This window comes from Microchirus variegatus, assembly GCF_963457635.1.
Source record: "Microchirus variegatus genome assembly, chromosome: 10".
In the NCBI taxonomy this organism is placed as follows: domain Eukaryota; kingdom Metazoa; phylum Chordata; class Actinopteri; order Pleuronectiformes; family Soleidae; genus Microchirus; species Microchirus variegatus.
Genome location: NC_139811.1, coordinates 10388209 through 10407499, shown reverse-complemented (window position 1 = coordinate 10407499; position 19291 = coordinate 10388209). Strand labels below are relative to the sequence as shown.

General features: G+C 40.4%; 2 protein-coding genes across 2 annotated transcripts; both read left to right on the top strand.

The window, feature by feature from the left end:
- Nucleotides 1-42: 42 nt before the first annotated feature.
- ptx4 (pentraxin 4, long) lies at nucleotides 43-4327 on the top strand (the record flags this gene model as incomplete). Its single annotated transcript, XM_083896566.1, has 5 exons — nucleotides 43-223; nucleotides 970-1139; nucleotides 1531-1709; nucleotides 1962-2947; nucleotides 3222-4327. 5 exons carry the CDS (start codon nucleotides 43-45, stop codon nucleotides 3938-3940), a joined length of 2235 nt encoding a protein of 744 aa, XP_083752692.1. The 3' UTR covers nucleotides 3941-4327.
- Nucleotides 4328-5049: 722 nt separating this feature from the next.
- On the top strand, nucleotides 5050-19212 carry clcn7 (chloride channel 7). Its single transcript, XM_083897094.1, has 24 exons — nucleotides 5050-5245; nucleotides 8803-8868; nucleotides 9011-9076; nucleotides 9194-9326; nucleotides 9518-9627; nucleotides 10108-10188; nucleotides 10292-10354; nucleotides 10536-10619; nucleotides 10707-10800; nucleotides 11656-11720; nucleotides 11913-12029; nucleotides 12132-12186; nucleotides 12351-12411; nucleotides 14421-14562; nucleotides 14740-14833; nucleotides 14974-15146; nucleotides 15472-15523; nucleotides 15636-15763; nucleotides 15925-16010; nucleotides 16093-16225; nucleotides 16785-16844; nucleotides 16932-17108; nucleotides 17242-17322; nucleotides 17867-19212. Exons 1-24 carry the CDS (start codon nucleotides 5132-5134, stop codon nucleotides 17951-17953), a joined length of 2322 nt encoding a protein of 773 aa, XP_083753220.1. The 5' UTR covers nucleotides 5050-5131; the 3' UTR covers nucleotides 17954-19212.
- The last annotated feature ends 79 nt before the right edge of the window (nucleotides 19213-19291 follow it).

Genomic DNA, 19291 nt, shown 5'->3' with positions numbered 1-19291 from the left:
GCCACAGTGTTGCAACCCAGGCATGAGCAGATAAATGAAGAGATGATTCCTGGATTGGGCCACTCGGTGGGAAAGCAGAAGAAGAAGTCGCAGAAGAGGAACAGAGCCAGAAACCCTGCCAAGTTCAGTCTGGGGAGGTTGAGAGGAAAGTACAGGCTGCCCCTCCCTCAGCCCACACATCATGGGATTTACCGCTACCATTACGACACAACAATACAATCATGTAAATTAATACAATTGAGGGAAATGACTGTTATTTTGAGGATTTGTTGTTAAATGGCTGGTTAATATGAAACATGTATCTGACAGAGAAAAGAAAATCAATGTGGTGTAAAGACGGAACCCATACATATGTTTAGAGCAACAAACAAAACATAGATGTCACCAAAACACGACTTTCAGACACTTTTTCACTTCTGCACTTAATAGACAGGAACTCTCTGCGCTCATCCTTCTCCATTTTAATAGTTAGTTGATGGAGTATACTCTGTTTTCATTTGTTCAGCATGTGTGTGTCTGTGTTGCCTCTTTAGGACCTTTCTCTGGCATGAACATTGTCCTTGTCAGGACCAGTAGTTCTTATGGAGATCAAAACCTGGTCCAAATGAGGCTTGTTTAGTTTAGGGCGAAGATTTGAATTGCAGTTAGGCATTATGACATTAACTGGTCATGATTAAGGATACTGTTTTGCTTTGGTTAGACTGGCCAAATGAATGGAAGTCAATGGAGAGTCCTTAAAAGGATAGCTGTGCAAACCTGTGTTGGGTTGTGTGTGTGTTTGTTGGAAAAAGAGAGAGAGAGAGAAGTTGAATACCTGTTAGATCCATCTGCATTTCCTCTCATCTCCCCAGTGATGTTGTGGATAATGGAAAGTGTGTTCCTATCCCAGTCCGTGGGTGTTCAAACTTCATCATGTGCATGTACTTCTCTTTCCAATAATATGTGCTTCACCCCCACACCTCCAGACAGGGACCCAGGCTCCCCAGCAGCATTTATCCCAGCTCTGCTGCACCATGGGCAGCCTCAAGCCCAGCGACTGGCCCCTGATCCTGGTTCATGTGCTTCTGCTCAGTCTTCATCCTGTTGATGTGCAGGGAATTGACTCTGTGTCCCAGAAACTACGACGGCTCAACGAACAGGTTGGCTTGAATCAGACCAAGTGTGTTTGCTTTAACTGTAGTTAACTTTTATACAAGTTTAGGGATTGGTTTATATTACATGTGGATTTACTCATTATATGAATTTATATACCTTAAATATCTTATTTGATGTACAAAAATAAAACAAAGGCAAACACTAACCTTTAAAATGATATCTATCTGGGATAAAATTAAGGTTTTGATAATGTTTCGTTTATTCTTTTGGTATTTCTGTATCTTGTATGTAGAAATTATGCAACAGTGATTATGTAAATAGATAGAGAATGTTATTCTGATGATTTTTCCACATCACCCTTACTTTCAAAACAGTTTACCAAACAGCTGTTGAGATGCTTTTGTGAAAACCTATTTCCCTTGCTGTGTCTCTTAGTTCCAGCAGTTCCAGGCGCTGACCCAGGCCCGTTTGGACATGTTGGCACTGAACCAGAACAGGAACTCCTCATGGGATCTGGAGAGCCGTGTTCACACATTGCAGGAGCATTTCCACCACATGTCACAAGAAGTGGAGCAACTAAAGCAGAGCACAAGACAGGAGATAGAGGGGCTCAGGTTAGAGCTGGTTTTATTTTGGTAAAGTATTTTAGCCACATAAACAGTAGTTGTTAATAATAAAGTTGAATAAAGTAAAGAGAAAGTCTTTCGCATTTGCATGTGTCTTGAAAGCTGTAGGTTCTAAATATGAATACACTGAACCTTTAAATAAAGATTTGACAACATAAAGTATGTAGACGATGTTATTTACTATATGATTTAAATGTTGCTGGATTGCTGACAAGTATCTCCATGTTGTTAATCATCCAGGGAGTGGAGTAGGAAGCTTGAAAAGAAGAGTAAGCGCATCGAAGGTCGTATGGCTTTGATGGAGAGGACCCTCAGGGAGAGCCACCGCCATTTCCACGAAGAAAAGCCTGATCTTGGTCAGGATTTCTCCAACCTTAGCCAGGAGCTTCAGAACCAAGAGGAAAGGCTCGCTGCTCTCCAAGCCCAACGCGATGAACTGTTGGTGGGGCTAAACGGTTTGCAGGAATCCCTGAAAAACCAGGTGCTGCGTGTGAATCGAGTGGAAGGACAGCTTGGCGAGGTCCTGCATTTAAATGGAGGTGGAAACATCAGGAGTTCAGCAAACTCCACCTCACAGGAATATTATGAACCACACAGAAGAGGGAAAACCCACAGAGGAGGAAGGCCTGGAAAGATTCTGGGTGGATATCACCAACCCACCACAGGAGATATCAGTGGAACGAGTCAACCAGAGGCTAAACCATATCAGCACCATGCATCAAACCAACATTTAAAAGCACAAAAAGCAGGACCTCAGCCAGACTCTCATCCACAGATACAAGAACAGTATACAAACCCTAAGCCCCAGTCTGAAGACTACCTGCCCCTGCCCGACACTGACCACCCACAGTCACAGATTCAGCTGCAGGCCCAAACACGACCTTATCCAGCGAAGCAGGAGCAGCTGCCATTTCATCGCTCTGTACCTTATCGTCATGTCCAGACTCAGATCAAGCAACCTTTGCATCCTCATTTGCATAACCCAACTCATTCCGCCCAACCTCTGCCCCTGCCCCGAGTTCAAACCCAACCCGGCAAAAATGGGCAAAGCAGGACCAGACTGGAACCTCAGTCTGAGCCGTATCAGCCCAGGAGCAGCAGGTGGAAAGGTGAAAAGGAAGAAGAAAGTGTCACCAAGGTAAAAACTGCAGTCATCCATGACATCCTCCAGCTCCCTCTGAGGCACAAGATCCCCGCACGACCAATTCCTAAAAAGGATGCAAGCAGTAAGTAAAGTCAGGGCAGACGTTTGGACAGACTGCTCTGAACAATCTCCGATCAAATTTTAATCACGTTTAAATATGTCATATCATATATGAGTATGCAGCTCACTAACTGCTTGATGCTTGATTACTCATCATTATGAAATCTGGTGGACTGCATTGGATAAATTCAGTGGTTTGATAAGTTCATCTTGGCATTTCGCCATCATTTGCAGGGTTTGACTGTGTTCCCTGGAGTTGATTATATCATTTCTCTCTCTGTCTCCCGTGTCTTTAGTCTGCAACGTGGACTCCATGCTGGTTTTCCCTTCTGCATCAGCAGAGAACTACGTCACCTTCTCCTCGACTCTGCCTGTCCTCCCTGAGCTTTCTTTGTGTCTGTGGCTGCGTGTGGAGAACTCACACATTGGCACGCTGTTTTCCTACGCCACAGATGAAAATGACAACCAGTTAGTTCTGTATGGACGCAGCGCTTCTTCCTCATCTACATCCCTTTTTGCTTCTTCCTCGTCCATCTACTCCTCTTCTCCATTCTCACCTTCTCACCACTACTCTGCTTCCTCACCCTCCCTGGACTTTGTCATTGGAGACCCCGTCTTTCGCAGTCTCTCAGTATCATCGTTCCTCGATGCTCGCTGGCACCACCTTTGCATTGTCTGGTCCTCCATCCAGGGTCGTTTCTGGCACTACATCGATCGCCGTCTCGCCTCTTCAGGCTCCAAATTCAGGAAGGGCTGGGAGATTCCTGGAGGTGGATCAGTGGTATTGGGACAGGAACAGGACTCTGTAGGTGGGGGGTTTGACTCCGCAGAGGGTTTTGCCGGTCAGATTGCAGGGTTCAGGTTATGGAATCGGGTGCTGAGTCCATTTGAGGTGGAAGGGGTGGCAGAAGGGAGAGGAGTGCCCAGAGGAGTGGTGCTTGACATGGAGGATATAAAGGAGGTCCATGGGGAGGTACAGCAGGTGGCATGTGAATGTTTAGAACACTGTGTCTGATAAAGATATGGGTGAGGTTTCAAATTTGAGTCCTTGGATGTGCACATACCAGTCCATTTATGTTGGACTTGGAGAGAACAAAATGATCTTTACTCACACAGACAAAAGCACCAATATGCAGTCAATTTGTATTCATACTACCACGCAGAATAATTAACAGGTCAGTGTCTCACTCAGGGAGACTTTAGCAAGTTCAAACTGGGATTACATCAGCAAGACAAATACACATTAACTATTTAATAATAACCTGAGTTTAATTCACAAAGGATACTTGCATGATGGTTGAGCTTTGTTCTGCATAAATTGGAGGCTAAATGAATCTGAAATTAGCTTCTTCTTTTTAATCAACAATGCTGCATTTTCTTTCTTACCTGATAGACACTGTGTGACAGCATATAAATAAAACGTTTGGATGTTCGTCTTTGAGATTTGTGGTAAATAATGATGTAATATTAGGTTTTTCATACGAATAATAGTCTACTACTGTAGACTTGCTTGAGGTTTCTTGAAGACGTTTCACTGCTCATGCAAGAGGCTTCATCATACATATACATACTGTACATATATCCATAAGTAAATGAGCAGTACATAGATGTATGTATAAATATACAAACAAAAAGCACAAAGATAGGTCATAATAAGGGTTAGGATTCCTATAAGGCTCTGGCTAAATCGCTGTCGTATATAATAATGATTAGAGATAACTGTAGTTACTAAATTCTAGAGATAATTAGAAGAAAAAACACGATATGATCCATATATAGAAACACAGTACATACAAAAATAGCAGAAACAAGTATTTTACATTTTAGGTCTGAAAACAAGGCCTTATGTATTTAAATGTGTAATGTTTAACAAATTAGATAATGCCAAAATAGTTCACACAACGTTAATTATTTTATGTTAATAGTTAAACGTTTATAGTTTAAGATGGGAAGTTATGAAGATTTTTTCTTGTTTAACCGAAGGTGTGCATTTGTTTTTAGTCCACAACCAGTAGAACTACAACTCCCAGAATCCAATGGGCCAAATACTTATTTTTGTCCCTGCACGCGATCCTTACAAAGCGTCACGAGACAAGGGCATGATTATGGGTAGCTGCTGGAGAATAACAACAGTTAGCCAGCGACAACTGCCATTAATGAAATAACTCAGTGACAGTTGTTGCGGGCAAAGCAACCGGGGGCCACCATGGCCAACATCACCAAGAAGGTGTCGTGGTCCAGTCGAGCCGACGAGACCGGGATATTAGGCGAGGGGACACCGCTGCTCAACGGCTCCGAGCAGCTCACACACTCCAGACAGGTACAGCTAGCATGATGGCTAACAATTGAGCTAACTTATCACCCAAGATGTTGTGCGTTGTATTTTATTAATAATGTAAGGCTGTGGTTTGTGATTGTGCATGGCTCGGGCCTTGCTTGTGATAATCGATGATGCCTTTATAAATGACAGTGTTTGTAGTCGGCAAGAGCAAAGCTTTGTTTTTTTTGTATGTGACTGAGGGAAAGTAAGGAAATTAGTGCGAATTATATTAACTAAGAATAGAATAACGTGATGCATGTAATTGTATTCTGTTTTCTGGAAAGTTTACCTTAGTTTATGGAGAGTTTTGAGAATTTAGAAACTCGTCCTAATATCTGACACTGGACGAATGTATGTCAGCCTGAAGTTTATAACAACGGCTTGAATGAGAGCTCATGACGTACCTGTTGTGAGTACATCTCAAACGTGTCCGTTTGTATATTAGTGCGCAGCATACATTAAAAAGTAAATTTTAATGTTTGATAGTGTGGCGAGCTCTTAGATATGCTGTTGCAATGAATACGGCTGTAGACTGATGTGAAAAAGAAAGAAAAACTATGGGAACATCCAACTTCCTTTCTTTGCTGTGATGCAGCCCTCGTGATTATTACCATGACTCCTGCACCATTGACCAAAGGTGGAAGTAAATTAAACTCCACTTCTATTCATAAATACAGTAGTTACTATAATCTATACTGCATTATAGTGTAGTACTATACTCTATTATACTCTAAGTCCATGGTAAACTGTGGTACCAGTGGTATCAGAAATACTGTTCTGCTGTATATACCAAGGTATGTGATTCTGTGCATCGACAATGAAACAAAGAAATGTTATTAATAATAATTAGTCACCTTATTATTCATCCCATCTTAATCTAATTTCACAAGACCAGTGTCTGGAGTATATGTGGGGAAGATGATGATGATGAGAGTGCAGATTATTTTATATCTTGTAGAATAAATCTGCTCAGCCTTTTTACATCACTGTATTTCAACGTTGGTGATAATGACATTACTTCAAGAGCTCAATATTTTCTCAGGTGTTTCTTGATATAAGAAGTTTGAGAACCGCTGCTTTAAGAGATTTTTTGGTGTCTGCTGGAGCTGAAATTACAGTACAGATTGTTTCATAAGCAAAGATGAGAAAATTATATGAATGCACACAAAAAAAACTCTCACAATGGGCTAATTGTGGTGACTTTTAGTTAAATTCAGTTTAGTTTAGTTCATTTATCAGTGAAATATGTGAATGGGTACAAGTGTTATTTTATGTGTCACAAGTGACAACTTTCTCCTTACTCCAGGACCTCATGGTGTTTTTAACTTTTTCTATGCATCCTTAGTAACATGTATTTCAATATTTTGTATGTTTTGTTGTAACGTTAGTAACATTAGCTCATCTGTTTCCTCCGTATCCAAATGTCTGTATTTGTTTGTAAAATTGTAAAATGTACACAAAACAAGGTACGGACAGAATGTTTACCAATCACAAGTTTAAAAAGTAGGTCAAAGCATTTTTTTTACGCTAACAATAATGATATTGTGCATCACAATTATTTTGGTCAGGATGATCCTGAAATAAAGTTTTCATATCCCTTTCGTCCCATGCTTAAATGCTACAGTTGCATTGACGCCATTGTTTTTATATGTATTTATGTGTGTGTGGTGGGTCTCCACAAGACTTGGATTATACATGTACCCACACATTCTGTCGGTGTCTTTGATATCTAGCCGTCTGAAGGACGCAGTGTATTTCAGATAGGCAGACTCAGCACAGTGGATTTGGAAGAGGAGATAACGTCAGATGAGGTAAAGTCCGAGCTTGAAATGTCATCACACTCGCGTGTCTCCCTTTCTGTCGCTCCTGTTGGTCCTCCGTCCATCAAGACCTTTAGCAGCATTTCGCTTTGACTTCTCAAACATAGTTGTTTCCATGTACTGTGATTGTATAACCTCACCTTTACCTCCAAATCGACAACCAATTTGCTGATGTCCTAAAACTGTATAGGAGTGCAGTCGTAAATGGTTATTCATTTAGTCTCATGCTCATGTGTTTCACTGTGCGTCTGACTTTGTATGCTCATGGAGCTTTAAGGCTGATTTAGGACGTACAAATAATGTACACATTTAGGAATAGTGTGCTTAGATTTAGGAATGTATTTAATTTAAGCCCAGTTGCTTCCCTATGAAGACAGCTAAAGCCTAATTTCGGAAAAGATGACACGGGCCAAACTGACACAGCGACAGCTGACTCATCTGTCTGTTGTTTTTCGACTGTGTTGCTTTGAAAATGATTTGATGCAGACCCACAATTCAGTTTATAGAAACAGATCCTTAACACGGATGAGTTATTGTTCAGAGCGACACATCATCAGAATCCTCAAGAACTGTGCTGTATATGTATAAGTCAACGATGTGCATATACTGTATGCTTGTTTACATTAGCTTACGCCCATATATGCTTAATAAAAAAGAAGTGTTTCAGCTTTTTCATAAAAATAAACGGACATAAAGTCAGTGTTTCAGGCTACCATCAGTGACCTGCAATAACTGGACCATATGACCAATGGCTGCAGCGATTTGGTTGTCACTTTGTGTAGTACGACTTTGCCTTCATTTGTCACCATGACGTTAACCATCAGATTCAGTTTTCACAGTCTGATGGGGAATGCCATGACATGCATGTGATCTGCTGCTTGATTGTTGTTCGCTGCTGTTGCTGTAAACACAAGTGTGTTATGCTCGTTATGTGCGTGTTGGTTACTAACAGATGTTTAGTTGCTACCAATTTAGTGAGTGACTATACACCACATGAAGATGAAGCTGCATTAAAAGCATGTCTAGATGGATGTATTTGCACAAGGGATGCATGATATTGTCGCCACGATATCGGTATCAGCATATATTGGCATTAAAATGTATTGTCAGATATCGGCAAACGCACAAAGATCTGCAGATTACGGACTACAACAGGAGGCTAAATAAGCTGCTACCTCTTGACTTTTATGCTGGCGCCGTCTATAACTTTTTTTTATTTTTTTTACTCGATGAATAAACTGTATTTCTACATCTTCTGCAACATGAGTAGGCAAAATATTATGTTATTGCACTAAAGAAGAGACTTTGGCATCGGTTATCGGCCCAAGCACTCCCAATGTATCAGCATATCAGATATCAGCAAAAAGTCCAATGTCGTGCATCCCTAATTTGTACCTTTTATCTCTTTTTTCACCAAACACTAACCTGAACCATTTCATACTGAAGAAACCACAGTTACAATTTTACATAGTTACTGTATATCCCATTTGTTTTATTATTATTAGCAGTATGTCAATTACTATTATTTTTAAGTTGAAAACTGTCAAATGTGTCCTCCCTTTTCCTATTGAATTTTTTAAAAGGAAAACACATCTTCCTTAATTAGTTTAGCACGTTTGATTTGCTGCTGTGTTCTCTCTGTTTTTCCACTCACTCCTCAGCTCACAGTTGAACAAGTCAGACTCAATTGTCTATGTAGAGACATCTGTGTTATTGTGTGTTTTCTTTTCCCTGCAGGACTCGCAAAGAGGGCGGCCCAATGAGATCCCTCACAACGAGAAGCTGCTGTCGCTTAAATTTGAGGTGAATCAGCCCACTTGCATGAAAATATATTTGAAGATTAATGTGCAGGATTTGAAATGGTCCTTCTTTAATGACCCCAGATATGAACTACATCAACATACCAGGCATTTTTACTGTATTTATTTTATGTGTGTTCTTCCAGAGTCTTGACTATGATAACATTGAAAACCAGCTCTTTCTGGAGGAGGAGCGGAGGATGAGTCACATGGTGAAAATATCTTCGACTATGTTGATTTTTTTACAGGCTTAATTATTATTTTTCATCTGCTGAAAGTCTTATCAATTTGCTCCTGGGGTTTTGTTCCACTCGCTCTTGTGTCTTCAGAGTTTCCGGTGTCTGGAGATTAGTCGATGGGTGGTCTGCGGTCTGATTGGCTTCCTCACCGGCCTCATCGCCTGTTTCATAGATATTGTGGTGGAGCAGCTGGCTGGGATCAAATACCAAGTTGTCAAAAAGAGTATCCTGAAAATATGTATGCCATATACACATGATTGTTAGACTTTATATTCCTATATTTTCTTAGAAAAAATTATTGTCTGTTATTAAGTGGATGATGCTTATTCATGCATGTACAGGTTTCACCATTTTTTTTAAATTCCGGCCAATTGCTGTCAGGAACACACCTTTCCTTGACCGTTGATCACACAGACATAGATAACTTTACAGAGGCGGGTGGCCTGTCCATCTCCCTCCTCCTTTGGGCTGTCCTCAACTCTGCCATTGTCATGGTGGGGGCCATTATAGTTGCATTTTTTGAGGTAAGACTGAAAGGAGAAATGATTCACACTTTTATGGTGACAGTTTTTATTCCTCTTTTGTGTGATTAACCGTATTCCTTGAGTGAGAGAGCGAATTTAACAGAAGTGGCTCATAAAACAAAATACATGTTCATCCAGTTACATGTCTCAGTTACAAACCATTAAAACTGTGGAAGTGAAAATTGACATGCAATAAGTAATAATGAAACTTTGTATGTGGTTATTGAAATGTGCAACTCAACCAGTGCACATTAACTTGTGGTCAAGGACGACTCTGGCTTTTATCAAGTAACAGTTTTGCAGGAAGTTTGATTTAATTCAGAAGTTTTTTCAATTTGAGTGTCTGCTTTAAATAGGAGGTGGGCATTGCAAGCAAAATTAGCCCAGAATACACAGCCCTTTGTTGTGTATTCTAATAACTACTAACTTGACTCTTTTACTCTCATCACACCTCGTCCTCTTCTTCTTTCTCTGTGGCAGCCCATAGCTGCAGGAAGTGGTATTCCTCAGATAAAATGTTACTTGAATGGTGTCAAGATCCCCAGGGTGGTACGACTAAAGGTACACACACACACACACACACACTAAAGAAAAGCTGTTCTAAAGTTTTTTTTTTGTTTTTTTTACAAGAGCAACTTTCATATTACATTTTGTGTGTTTGCAGACACTGGTGATAAAAGTGGCTGGTGTAATCAGTTCAGTAGTGGGCGGTCTTGCTGTCGGAAAGGTAAACACTTAGATGTTTGATTTGTATTCTTCAAATGACAGATTAAACGATGCAATGCACACTGTGTTTTGGACTTATTTGGATATGTTGTTCAACATGTAAATGAAAGGTTTTGTTGTGTTAAGTCCTGCCAAGAATGTCTTATACCATTTGTTCTTTTGTTTACCCCAAATCCATTTAGGAAGGGCCCATGATTCACTCTGGTGCTGTGGTAGCTGCAGGCGTCTCTCAGGGAAGGAGCACTTCTTTAAAGAGAGATTTTAAGGTCAGTGAGTGTGTTCTCGTGTTGTTAGCTTACAGTCACTCATTTTTCCATTTCTTTTATTTGATTGACTGGTTTGTTTGTGTGCAGATCTTTGAGTACTTCCGGAGAGACACGGAGAAAAGGGACTTTGTCTCTGCTGGTGCTGCCGCTGGAGTTTCCGCTGCTTTTGGAGCACCAGTCGGTAAAAACCCAACTGTAACATGAGCATTGTTGTTAATCTTAAAGTTGTCTGAGAAGGATAGCTTTGTTATGAAAGCCAAGAGCGAATGCCAAGAGACAATGCCAAAAACGAGAAACCTGTTTAGAAACTCCCTCCAAAGTGTTTGTTCGTCATAGAAAAACAAATCGCCTTGGGAAATTTACAGAGTCTCGCTGTATATCATATTCACTCTATTCTTAGTGTAATGATACATTAAGTGTGTATATCTGATTGTAGTTAAACATTATTGTTACTTAAGTTAACAATGACATCATGCTTTGGACAGTTTATCTACATTGTACTTATGGAGGTTTTTTCCACCATGTGAGGAAATGCTTCTCCAATCATGTCACAGATTGTCTTGTCATCTGTGAAACCATCACATGAAAAGACGGGATGTTTGCTCGGGTCAATCCAATTTGCAGCTCATTCTTCACAGGGATGTCATGTGACAGTACCAGTTAACTTAACCCCTTCGCCAAGTTAACTTGCCGTCATGTCAAATTCAGCATATCCGAGAATGGATACGGCTTAAGTGGGTCCGATGGATTATACACATTATGTGTGGGGGATATAGTGGCATCTAATGGTGAAGTTGAATATTGCACCCAGCTGAACAGATTCCCTTCCCTTCCAAGCAAGCGGGAGACTCCACAGTGGTCTTCAGGTCAAATCATTAGTTATAAGAAAACAAAAACACAACGTTTATTAGTTTCAAGTCATTCTACATTTTATCTTGAATATAATATTCAAGTTCTGCCAATAGATCCAACACAAGTCCAAAGAAAACTGTCTGTGTTTTTGTTATGATTGTGATTTTGTTTCTTGGGTCAATAGGTGGTGTTCTGTTCTCTCTTGAAGAGGGAGCATCTTTCTGGAACCAGATGCTGACATGGAGGATAGTAAGTCACTTTTTTCATGTGTGCAACTGCATTACAAAACCATGATTAATAATAGGTTAATTCGTCAAAGCAAGCTGTAATTTGATCAAGATCAAAGTGTCAGGTAGACATTTGCATTCCCTTCTTTTGTATTTTAATTGTTTTTTTCCCTGTCTTTTTTTTTTGTTTCCCTTCAACCTTTTCCCTCTGCAGTTCTTTGCTTCCATGATCTCCACCTTCACGCTGAACTTCTTCCTCAGTGTCTATAACCACACCCCCGGAGACCTTTCCAGCCCAGGTCTCATCAACTTTGGCCGCTTTCAGGTCGATGTAAGAAACTAAAATGGAACATGACTTGTTTTTCTAGCTTTGCATTTGTTTTTAGAAACTGTTAAAGATGACATTGTATTGTATGTATTTGTTGTTTTTCAGGGTGTGGCCTATAATTACTATGAGATCCCGCTGTTTATCGCTATGGGAGCTATAGGTAAAGGCCTCTCTTATATGGTGACTTCAGTTTAAGTAGATGTTTGACATATTTAATAATACTCATATAACATAATTATTAATAGTATGTTAAATTCTGTTTCCAACTATTTTTTCACGTTTGAAAATCTTGGCATCTTGTATGTCAATTCTCTTCATGTGCAGGTGGATTGCTAGGAGCTCTGTTCAACATTCTCAACTACTGGCTGACTATCTTTAGGATCAGGTAAGATTTAGAAAAGGTCAACAACAAAGTCTTAACACCTTGTTTTCTATGTGGCATGATAGGTGAAATAACTGGCAGGGTGAGTTGGAGCACAAGGAAGTTTTTTAAGTTGGAGCTTGTTCATGTTCTCAGGGGATCAACATCTTGTTATTTCAAATGTTTAAAAATAGTCCAGATGTAAAAACAGGTTTATGCAAGGTGATAATGACTCATCTAGGAAGAAACTAGTGTTTCGATAACTGTAGTTCCTGCTTCCTTGTCTCAAATGTCAGTAAAATTGATGCCAGTGGATATATTTGTTCTTTAGTTGTGAGTTCGATTTCATATGTTTATTTTTCTGTTCATGTTGTGTCACTGCCGTGACTATCATATTAAGAATTACCAGAAGAATTTCAAGCACATTCCTGACCACAATTAATTAGTTACACAAATTGTTATGTTGAAATTCTGCCATTGTAGGCGATCATTATAAGAATAGATACTAACATGTTTATGTTGTGTTATGAATGGTTGTTGAGACCGGTATCTTGGTCGAGAATCTGGGATACACTACCGTTCAAAAGTTTGGGGTCACTTAGAAATTTCCTTATTTTTGAAGGAAAAGCACTTTTTTTCATCAGTGGTAGACGACTATTCTAGCTGCAAACGTCTATTTTTTAATGGAATATGTACATAGGTGTATAGAGGCCCATTTCCAGCAACCATCTCTCCAGCGTTCACATTTGCATTGTGCCTAATGAGGTTGCACAGTGTTTGTATTATGTTAGACCTACATGCTAATCGTAGCTCCGCTAGCTTACCTTTGAAAATAGGTTCGCCAAGTTAGCTGCAAAGCAGTAGCATGCTAATGCAAAATAAAAATGTGCTTGAGTATTGGTGAATGGACACCTCGTCGTTTCAGTATAACACCATGTTCTGCGGTGAACCGTGTGAAAATGTCTCACCCTCCGTGAGGACAGCCTCTTCACTCCCACCTCCCCGTTCCAGACAGCGTAGCTGCTGCTGATGAGCTGCTGCCTGCCTGGTGTAGCTTGATAAATCAGTGAAAATTAAAATTCCTCCAAAAAATTTGAAAATCAAGGATGCACACAATCGTGCCATGCTCAACCCATATCCAAAGTCGTAGGGTAATCTGATTAACGGTCAGCGAGATATGCCTGTCACAGACAGACGCAACTTGTTCCTACAACTTTATTATTGTAGGGCTGGACTGGTAATCTGGCATACCGGGCATTTTCCCTGTGGACCGACGCACCTCGGGATTGGTAGACGACACAGATTTTTTCCCCCCATTAAGGGCCGGCCACTACTAACAATTCAAGCCAGCCCAATAATTTCTCTCACTACTAGTCCTCCTCTATCCCCCTCCGTCTTCAGAGTTTCTCAGACATGGGGAACATTCTTGTAAAAAGAAAATAATTCAACCAAAAATTGATAAACTGAAGCACAAGGCAGGTGCAGAGAAAATGTGGGCCAAAAAATCAGAAGCAATTACAGGTGAATGCCCACAAGTGCTCCAAAATAACAGACATGTTTACTACAGGTGCCAGCAGCACTTGACGTTGTGCAGTAACATCAGGAGGAAGGAGGAGGCGTGGCCGACCATAGAAAGGAGCAAGAAAATGACAGGGAGGAAACCGAAGAAGAGGGACAGGGAGAACGTGACAGGGACAAGAGGGACAGAGTGAGGATAAGATGGAGGAGAGTGGAGTTGACGACATTGGTGGTAAGGAGCGATGGTAGCAAATTGACAGGGACACTCGGGAATGTAGGCAAGCTGTGTGTTTGTATCGGCTCAGTACCAGATACGATTCCAAATGGAAAAGCAAAAAAATTAGAGTAGAGAGTAGATTCAAGCTGAGCTGAGTTGTACATTATATTATAATGGGAAAACCCCTTGTCAAATGACGAAAACAATAAAGTATTTGGCAGATAAACAGTTTTCACAGCAGAAAGTTGTTTCTGATATTTCATCAGTATTATTCGATTTTTTTGTTTGTACGTATTAGGTACGTCCATCGCCCATGTTTGCAAGTAATGGAGGCCATGTTGGTGGCTGCTGTGACTGCAACGGTGTCATTCACCATGATCTACTTCTCCAATGACTGTCAGCCTTTGGGGCCAGAACACAAAGAGGACTACCCACTGCAGGTAAACGCACACACACACACACACCTAATTTAACATGGTGTCAAAAGGATTTGCATGTGCAATTTCAGATAAGACAGTTGATATTTCTTCTTTTTTATTTTTTTAAACCAGAAAGTGCTTTTGCAATTCATGGAGCTTCACTAGCAGTAAATGTTGAGTCACTGTTGCTTTTCTTAGTTGTTCTGTGCAGATGGAGAGTACAACTCCATGGCAACGGCCTTTTTCAACACTCCTGAGAAAAGTGTCGTCAGTCTCTTCCACAACCAGCCAGGTAAAGCTGTGATAAAGTAGAGGAGGCTGACTAGTATGAGAAATTGTATATCTGTCCATATTCAAGGAATCTTTAGTGGATTGATCAAAGTCTGAAACATCATAATCACCCGATCATCTCTTATGTCACCCTTTTTAAAGGAACCTACAATCCTTTGACTCTGGGCTTGTTCACGCTGACGTATTTCTTCTTGGCGTGTTGGACGTATGGCCTGGCGGTGTCTGCTGGAGTTTTCATCCCCTCTCTTTTAATTGGTGCAGCCTGGGGGAGACTGTGTGGAATCCTGCTGGCATCCCTCACCACGTCTGCCCCAGTTAGTCTCCAGTTGTCTTTGACTTTGTTGGATGAGTTTGATTTTGTCTTCTGTGGTTTCAAGGTTTTTCATATTTGCGACGAGAAAGCTTCAGTAAAAGCTCTCTTCTAATCAGATGCTAAGCTCACTTCTGTAAGGATGTGTTATCAACACTCTCTTGAATGTTGACTGAAAAAGAACTAATTAAGATAGATAATAGATAAGGAATTTACTGTTTTACAAAGTAGACAAAGATATTACACAAATATATATTTTGATAAGAATGGATGAGTAGATGGCTTCGTCTTGATGTGAAGGGTTATAATATTGCCGTCTTTTTTATCAGCTCTGGGCTGACCCTGGTAAATATGCTTTGATTGGAGCTGCAGCTCAGTTAGGTGAGTAACTGAACTCATGTTTTTTTTTTCATTACATGCATATGAACAACTTTAAAATAAAACAAGGATAAAGTAAAAACGTTCTCAGTCGTAATGCTCTGGTTTCTTTCAGGCGGCATCGTCAGAATGACTCTCAGTCTGACTGTCATCATGGTGGAGGCGACGGGAAATGTCACATACGGCCTTCCCATCATGCTCGTCCTCATGACTTCCAAGATAGTAGGAGACTACTTTGTAGAGGTGAGTGACGAGGCAAACACACACTGTTCCCTGCCTCCGTCTCTGTTCTATTCTGAACAGGATCAGCTTTCACTCATTTATCAAGCCAAAATGCTGCATTTGATCTGGTTCCAGCATCTAAAAATAGAAATTACATCTAAAACGATCTCTTCCTTCCTCAGGGTCTCTATGACATCCACATTAAGTTGCAGAGCGTTCCTTTCCTTCACTGGGAGGCTCCTGCTACCTCGCACTGGCTGACCGCCAGGTAAGATCCTGTCTGGATTGCAGATGTTCACTTGATTGGATAATTTGTGTCTTCATCTTCTGCTCCATCTCGCTCTCTCCAGAGAGGTGATGAGTTCTCCAGTCACCTGTTTGAACAGGATCGAGAAGGTGGGAACCATCGTGGACACCCTGAGCAACACGTCCACCAATCACAATGGCTTTCCTGTGGTTGTGCAAGTTTCTGGCAGTGACGAGGTGCTTTGATTTTAATTTTGTTGTATTTGTTAGCAAGAGCAAGAAACTGATGTATAAAGTAAAAATTATCATATCTAACTAGGATTTGTTTGGTCCATAAAATGTCATAAAATGTTATTATTGCAGACTTTATCCTCATATAATTGCAGTGTATTTTGATTTAGATCTTGAATTAGGTCATTTCAGTTTAGATTATTTTGTGACAGATTGTGCAGCCCGAGTAAAAAGGAAACATATTGACTGCAACCTATTTTCCACAGCGTATTAAAAATTAGATAAAGTGCACTTTTCAGTCCTTTTTTATTTTTGATATATTGGTGACGGTGATGCCTGCAGCAGCAAATGACAGATCAGTGTCACTGCAATGAAGACACAAGACGTTTTTGAGGAAGTTATACCAACTGCTACGAGTCACTTCCCCTTAATACTACAACAACAACATGCAACACATAATCACATCACCTCAAAGACTACTTATACGGTGCCACCAAACGTTAGTTTAGTGAAAACTGAGACTGCTGTTCTTTTATGAATAACATTCTTCTGTTCTCCTCCTCAGCCGGCGAAGCTCTGCGGCCTCATCCTCCGCTCTCAGCTCATTGTTCTTCTCAAGCACAAGGTAACATTATCAACATTGTCGTGGTGTTTCTTTTCTTTTCTTTTATATTTCAATAACAAACGGCGTGCTCCTGCTCTGTCCCCGCAGGTGTTTGTGGAGTTGGCTCGGTCCCGGCTCACACACAGGAAGCTCCAGCTGAAGGACTTCAGAGACGCCTACCCTCGCTTCCCTCCCATTCAGAGCATCCACGTCTCCCAGGATGAGAGAGAGTGTATGATGGACCTGACTGAGTTCATGAACGCAACGCCTTACACTGTACCACAGGTTATACACACACACACAAACAGATTTTCTCCTGGATTTAATTCACAGTATAATTTATTACTGGTTATAAGACAAACAAGCTCTTTCTTTTCCCGTTGGATGAAGTTGAACTTCAACGTCTGTCTCTTTGCAGGAAACATCTCTCCCTCGTGTGTTTAAGCTGTTCAGAGCACTGGGACTCAGGCACCTGGTGGTAGTGGATGATGAAAACAGGGTAAGAGGGTGTTGATGCTTTTCCACTGCACAGTCCCGGCAAGCATCGCCTCGCCACACTCAAACTAGTAACTCGTAAAGAATCATTCATTAGACTCCATCTGACACAGTCACTGAACTGAAATACAGCGGAAGGGTTTGTGATATGGCTCGCGATTATGGCAGCGCTGTCACCAGAATATACCAGACTCCACTGTTCAGTGTTAGGATTTTAGATATTTCCTTGGTAAATGTTGGACATTAACACATGTATTCAGGATTTCTAAGGCTTTTTAACCGATCTACAGTTCGGCATTGCTCGCAACTCTTCCAGTGCTGACACTCTGACCAATCAGTGGCCGGCGGTCCTCGTCAGAGCAGGTCCTAAAAAAAAGTACCAGATACTATGGAGGCGTGTGGGACCTGGGTAGTGGAAAAGCGCCATGTGTTTCTGCGTATCCTCAAGTTAATCATATCTCATCTTTATGTTAAATGTTAAATTGTTGTTTCTGAATTCTGCGGAGACGAGAGCAGCAGTTGTTCTGATGTTGTCGTACTATACGCAGGTGGTTGGACTGGTGACCAGGAAAGACTTGGCCAGATATCACATTGGCAAACACGGACTAGAGGAGCTTCAGCTGGCCCAGACATAGTACACGCACACACACAGAATCCCATGAACTTTGACCACCTGATGCCTCACCAGCTATGCAGCCCCAACGGACACCATTAAGGGCAACAAAAACACTTCCATTCCATGATATCAAAGTGGTTACCATGACGACATAAAACACACCCATTTACAGACCTGAATTATTGACAAAAAGTTTACACTGAAATATATGAACTGCCCACGGAGTAAATAATGTGAGATAATTAAGTTTGTATGCCTTTTATTAAAGACTTTTTTCAGAACACGGTCAAAATACATTGAATAGATAGATAAATAGAAGATAATTGATCACAATAGACTGCTGATATGAGGTGAGCTGCATAAGAAACTTCAGTTAAATCTCTATTAATTGTGTCCTAAACAACTGTAATATTTGTGATAATGCAGTGTTATGTTAGTAATCAGTGACACCTCTGAATAATTCTGTATTTTTAAATGATCCAGATGAGCTGGAATCCCTGAAAGAATAAGCTGTGTAGCAAATAAAAAATATTGAAACAGGTTTGCAGTAAAAACCTGCTTTTGAATGAGTGTTCAGTTTAACGATTTAGAAATTCAACGTTCATCTAAGTTGTTTTTTTTGTTTTTTTTTAATTGTTTGTAAATGTAGTATTTTCCAATGTTTGTGTAGTTTTGCACTGAAAAAATGTTATTTATTGTCGATGTTTTAGTTCAGAAGAAAGTTTGGGTTTCACGTCACGTTAATGGAGATGAAGCGGAGTTGTTGACAGTTGTTGAACTGATTGACATTTTGTCTGATTTGGCCACAAGGTGCAGGTTTCACAACAGACGGATCCCAGTTCTCCTGCTTCGTTCCTCCGTCTGTCAGCTTTAACGAGCCGCGTACACTCATCTTATAATATTTATCCTTTTGTCAGCCACCCTGGATTGGTTATTGGGTTTATTGTTCAACGGTACAAACACATTTTGTTTTGTCAGCACCAAATGTTTGCACTTTTACCTCCTGCGGTAAAAAAAAAATATATACTAACAAATGTCTCTCTTGTAAAAATGAATGTAAAACTCTAGTTTACCACACAGCTGTTTAAATAATCATTTCATTCTTTTTACCCCGCACAAGTATTCGGATTGATTATTTATTTTTCATCGATCACTAGTGTTTTTTGTTTTTCTGCTTTGGCACTGATTCCGTCTCCTTCGTGGTCCTTTTGTTGCACAACGTGAGATATACTGACTATGTTTTATTTTAGAACCACTGGCTACACCTTTTGTGCATTAAAAATAAAACTGAGATGTATCTATTGTTATAATGATTTCATGTCTGTTGAATTGAAAAAGCAGTGATTCTGGATCAAAG

What these genes read in the sequence shown, in the direction of transcription:
- clcn7 (XM_083897094.1), top strand. Translation starts at nt 5,132, where the DNA reads ATGGCCAACATCACCAAGAAGGTGTCGTGGTCCAGTCGAGCCGACGAG. An exon ending in CTTTAAAGAGAGATTTTAAG is followed by an intron (nt 10,620 to 10,706) that starts GTCAGTGAGTGT and finishes GTTTGTGTGCAG; the next exon opens with ATCTTTGAGTACTTCCGGAG. An exon ending in TAGGAGACTACTTTGTAGAG is followed by an intron (nt 15,764 to 15,924) that starts GTGAGTGACGAG and finishes TTCCTTCCTCAG; the next exon opens with GGTCTCTATGACATCCACAT.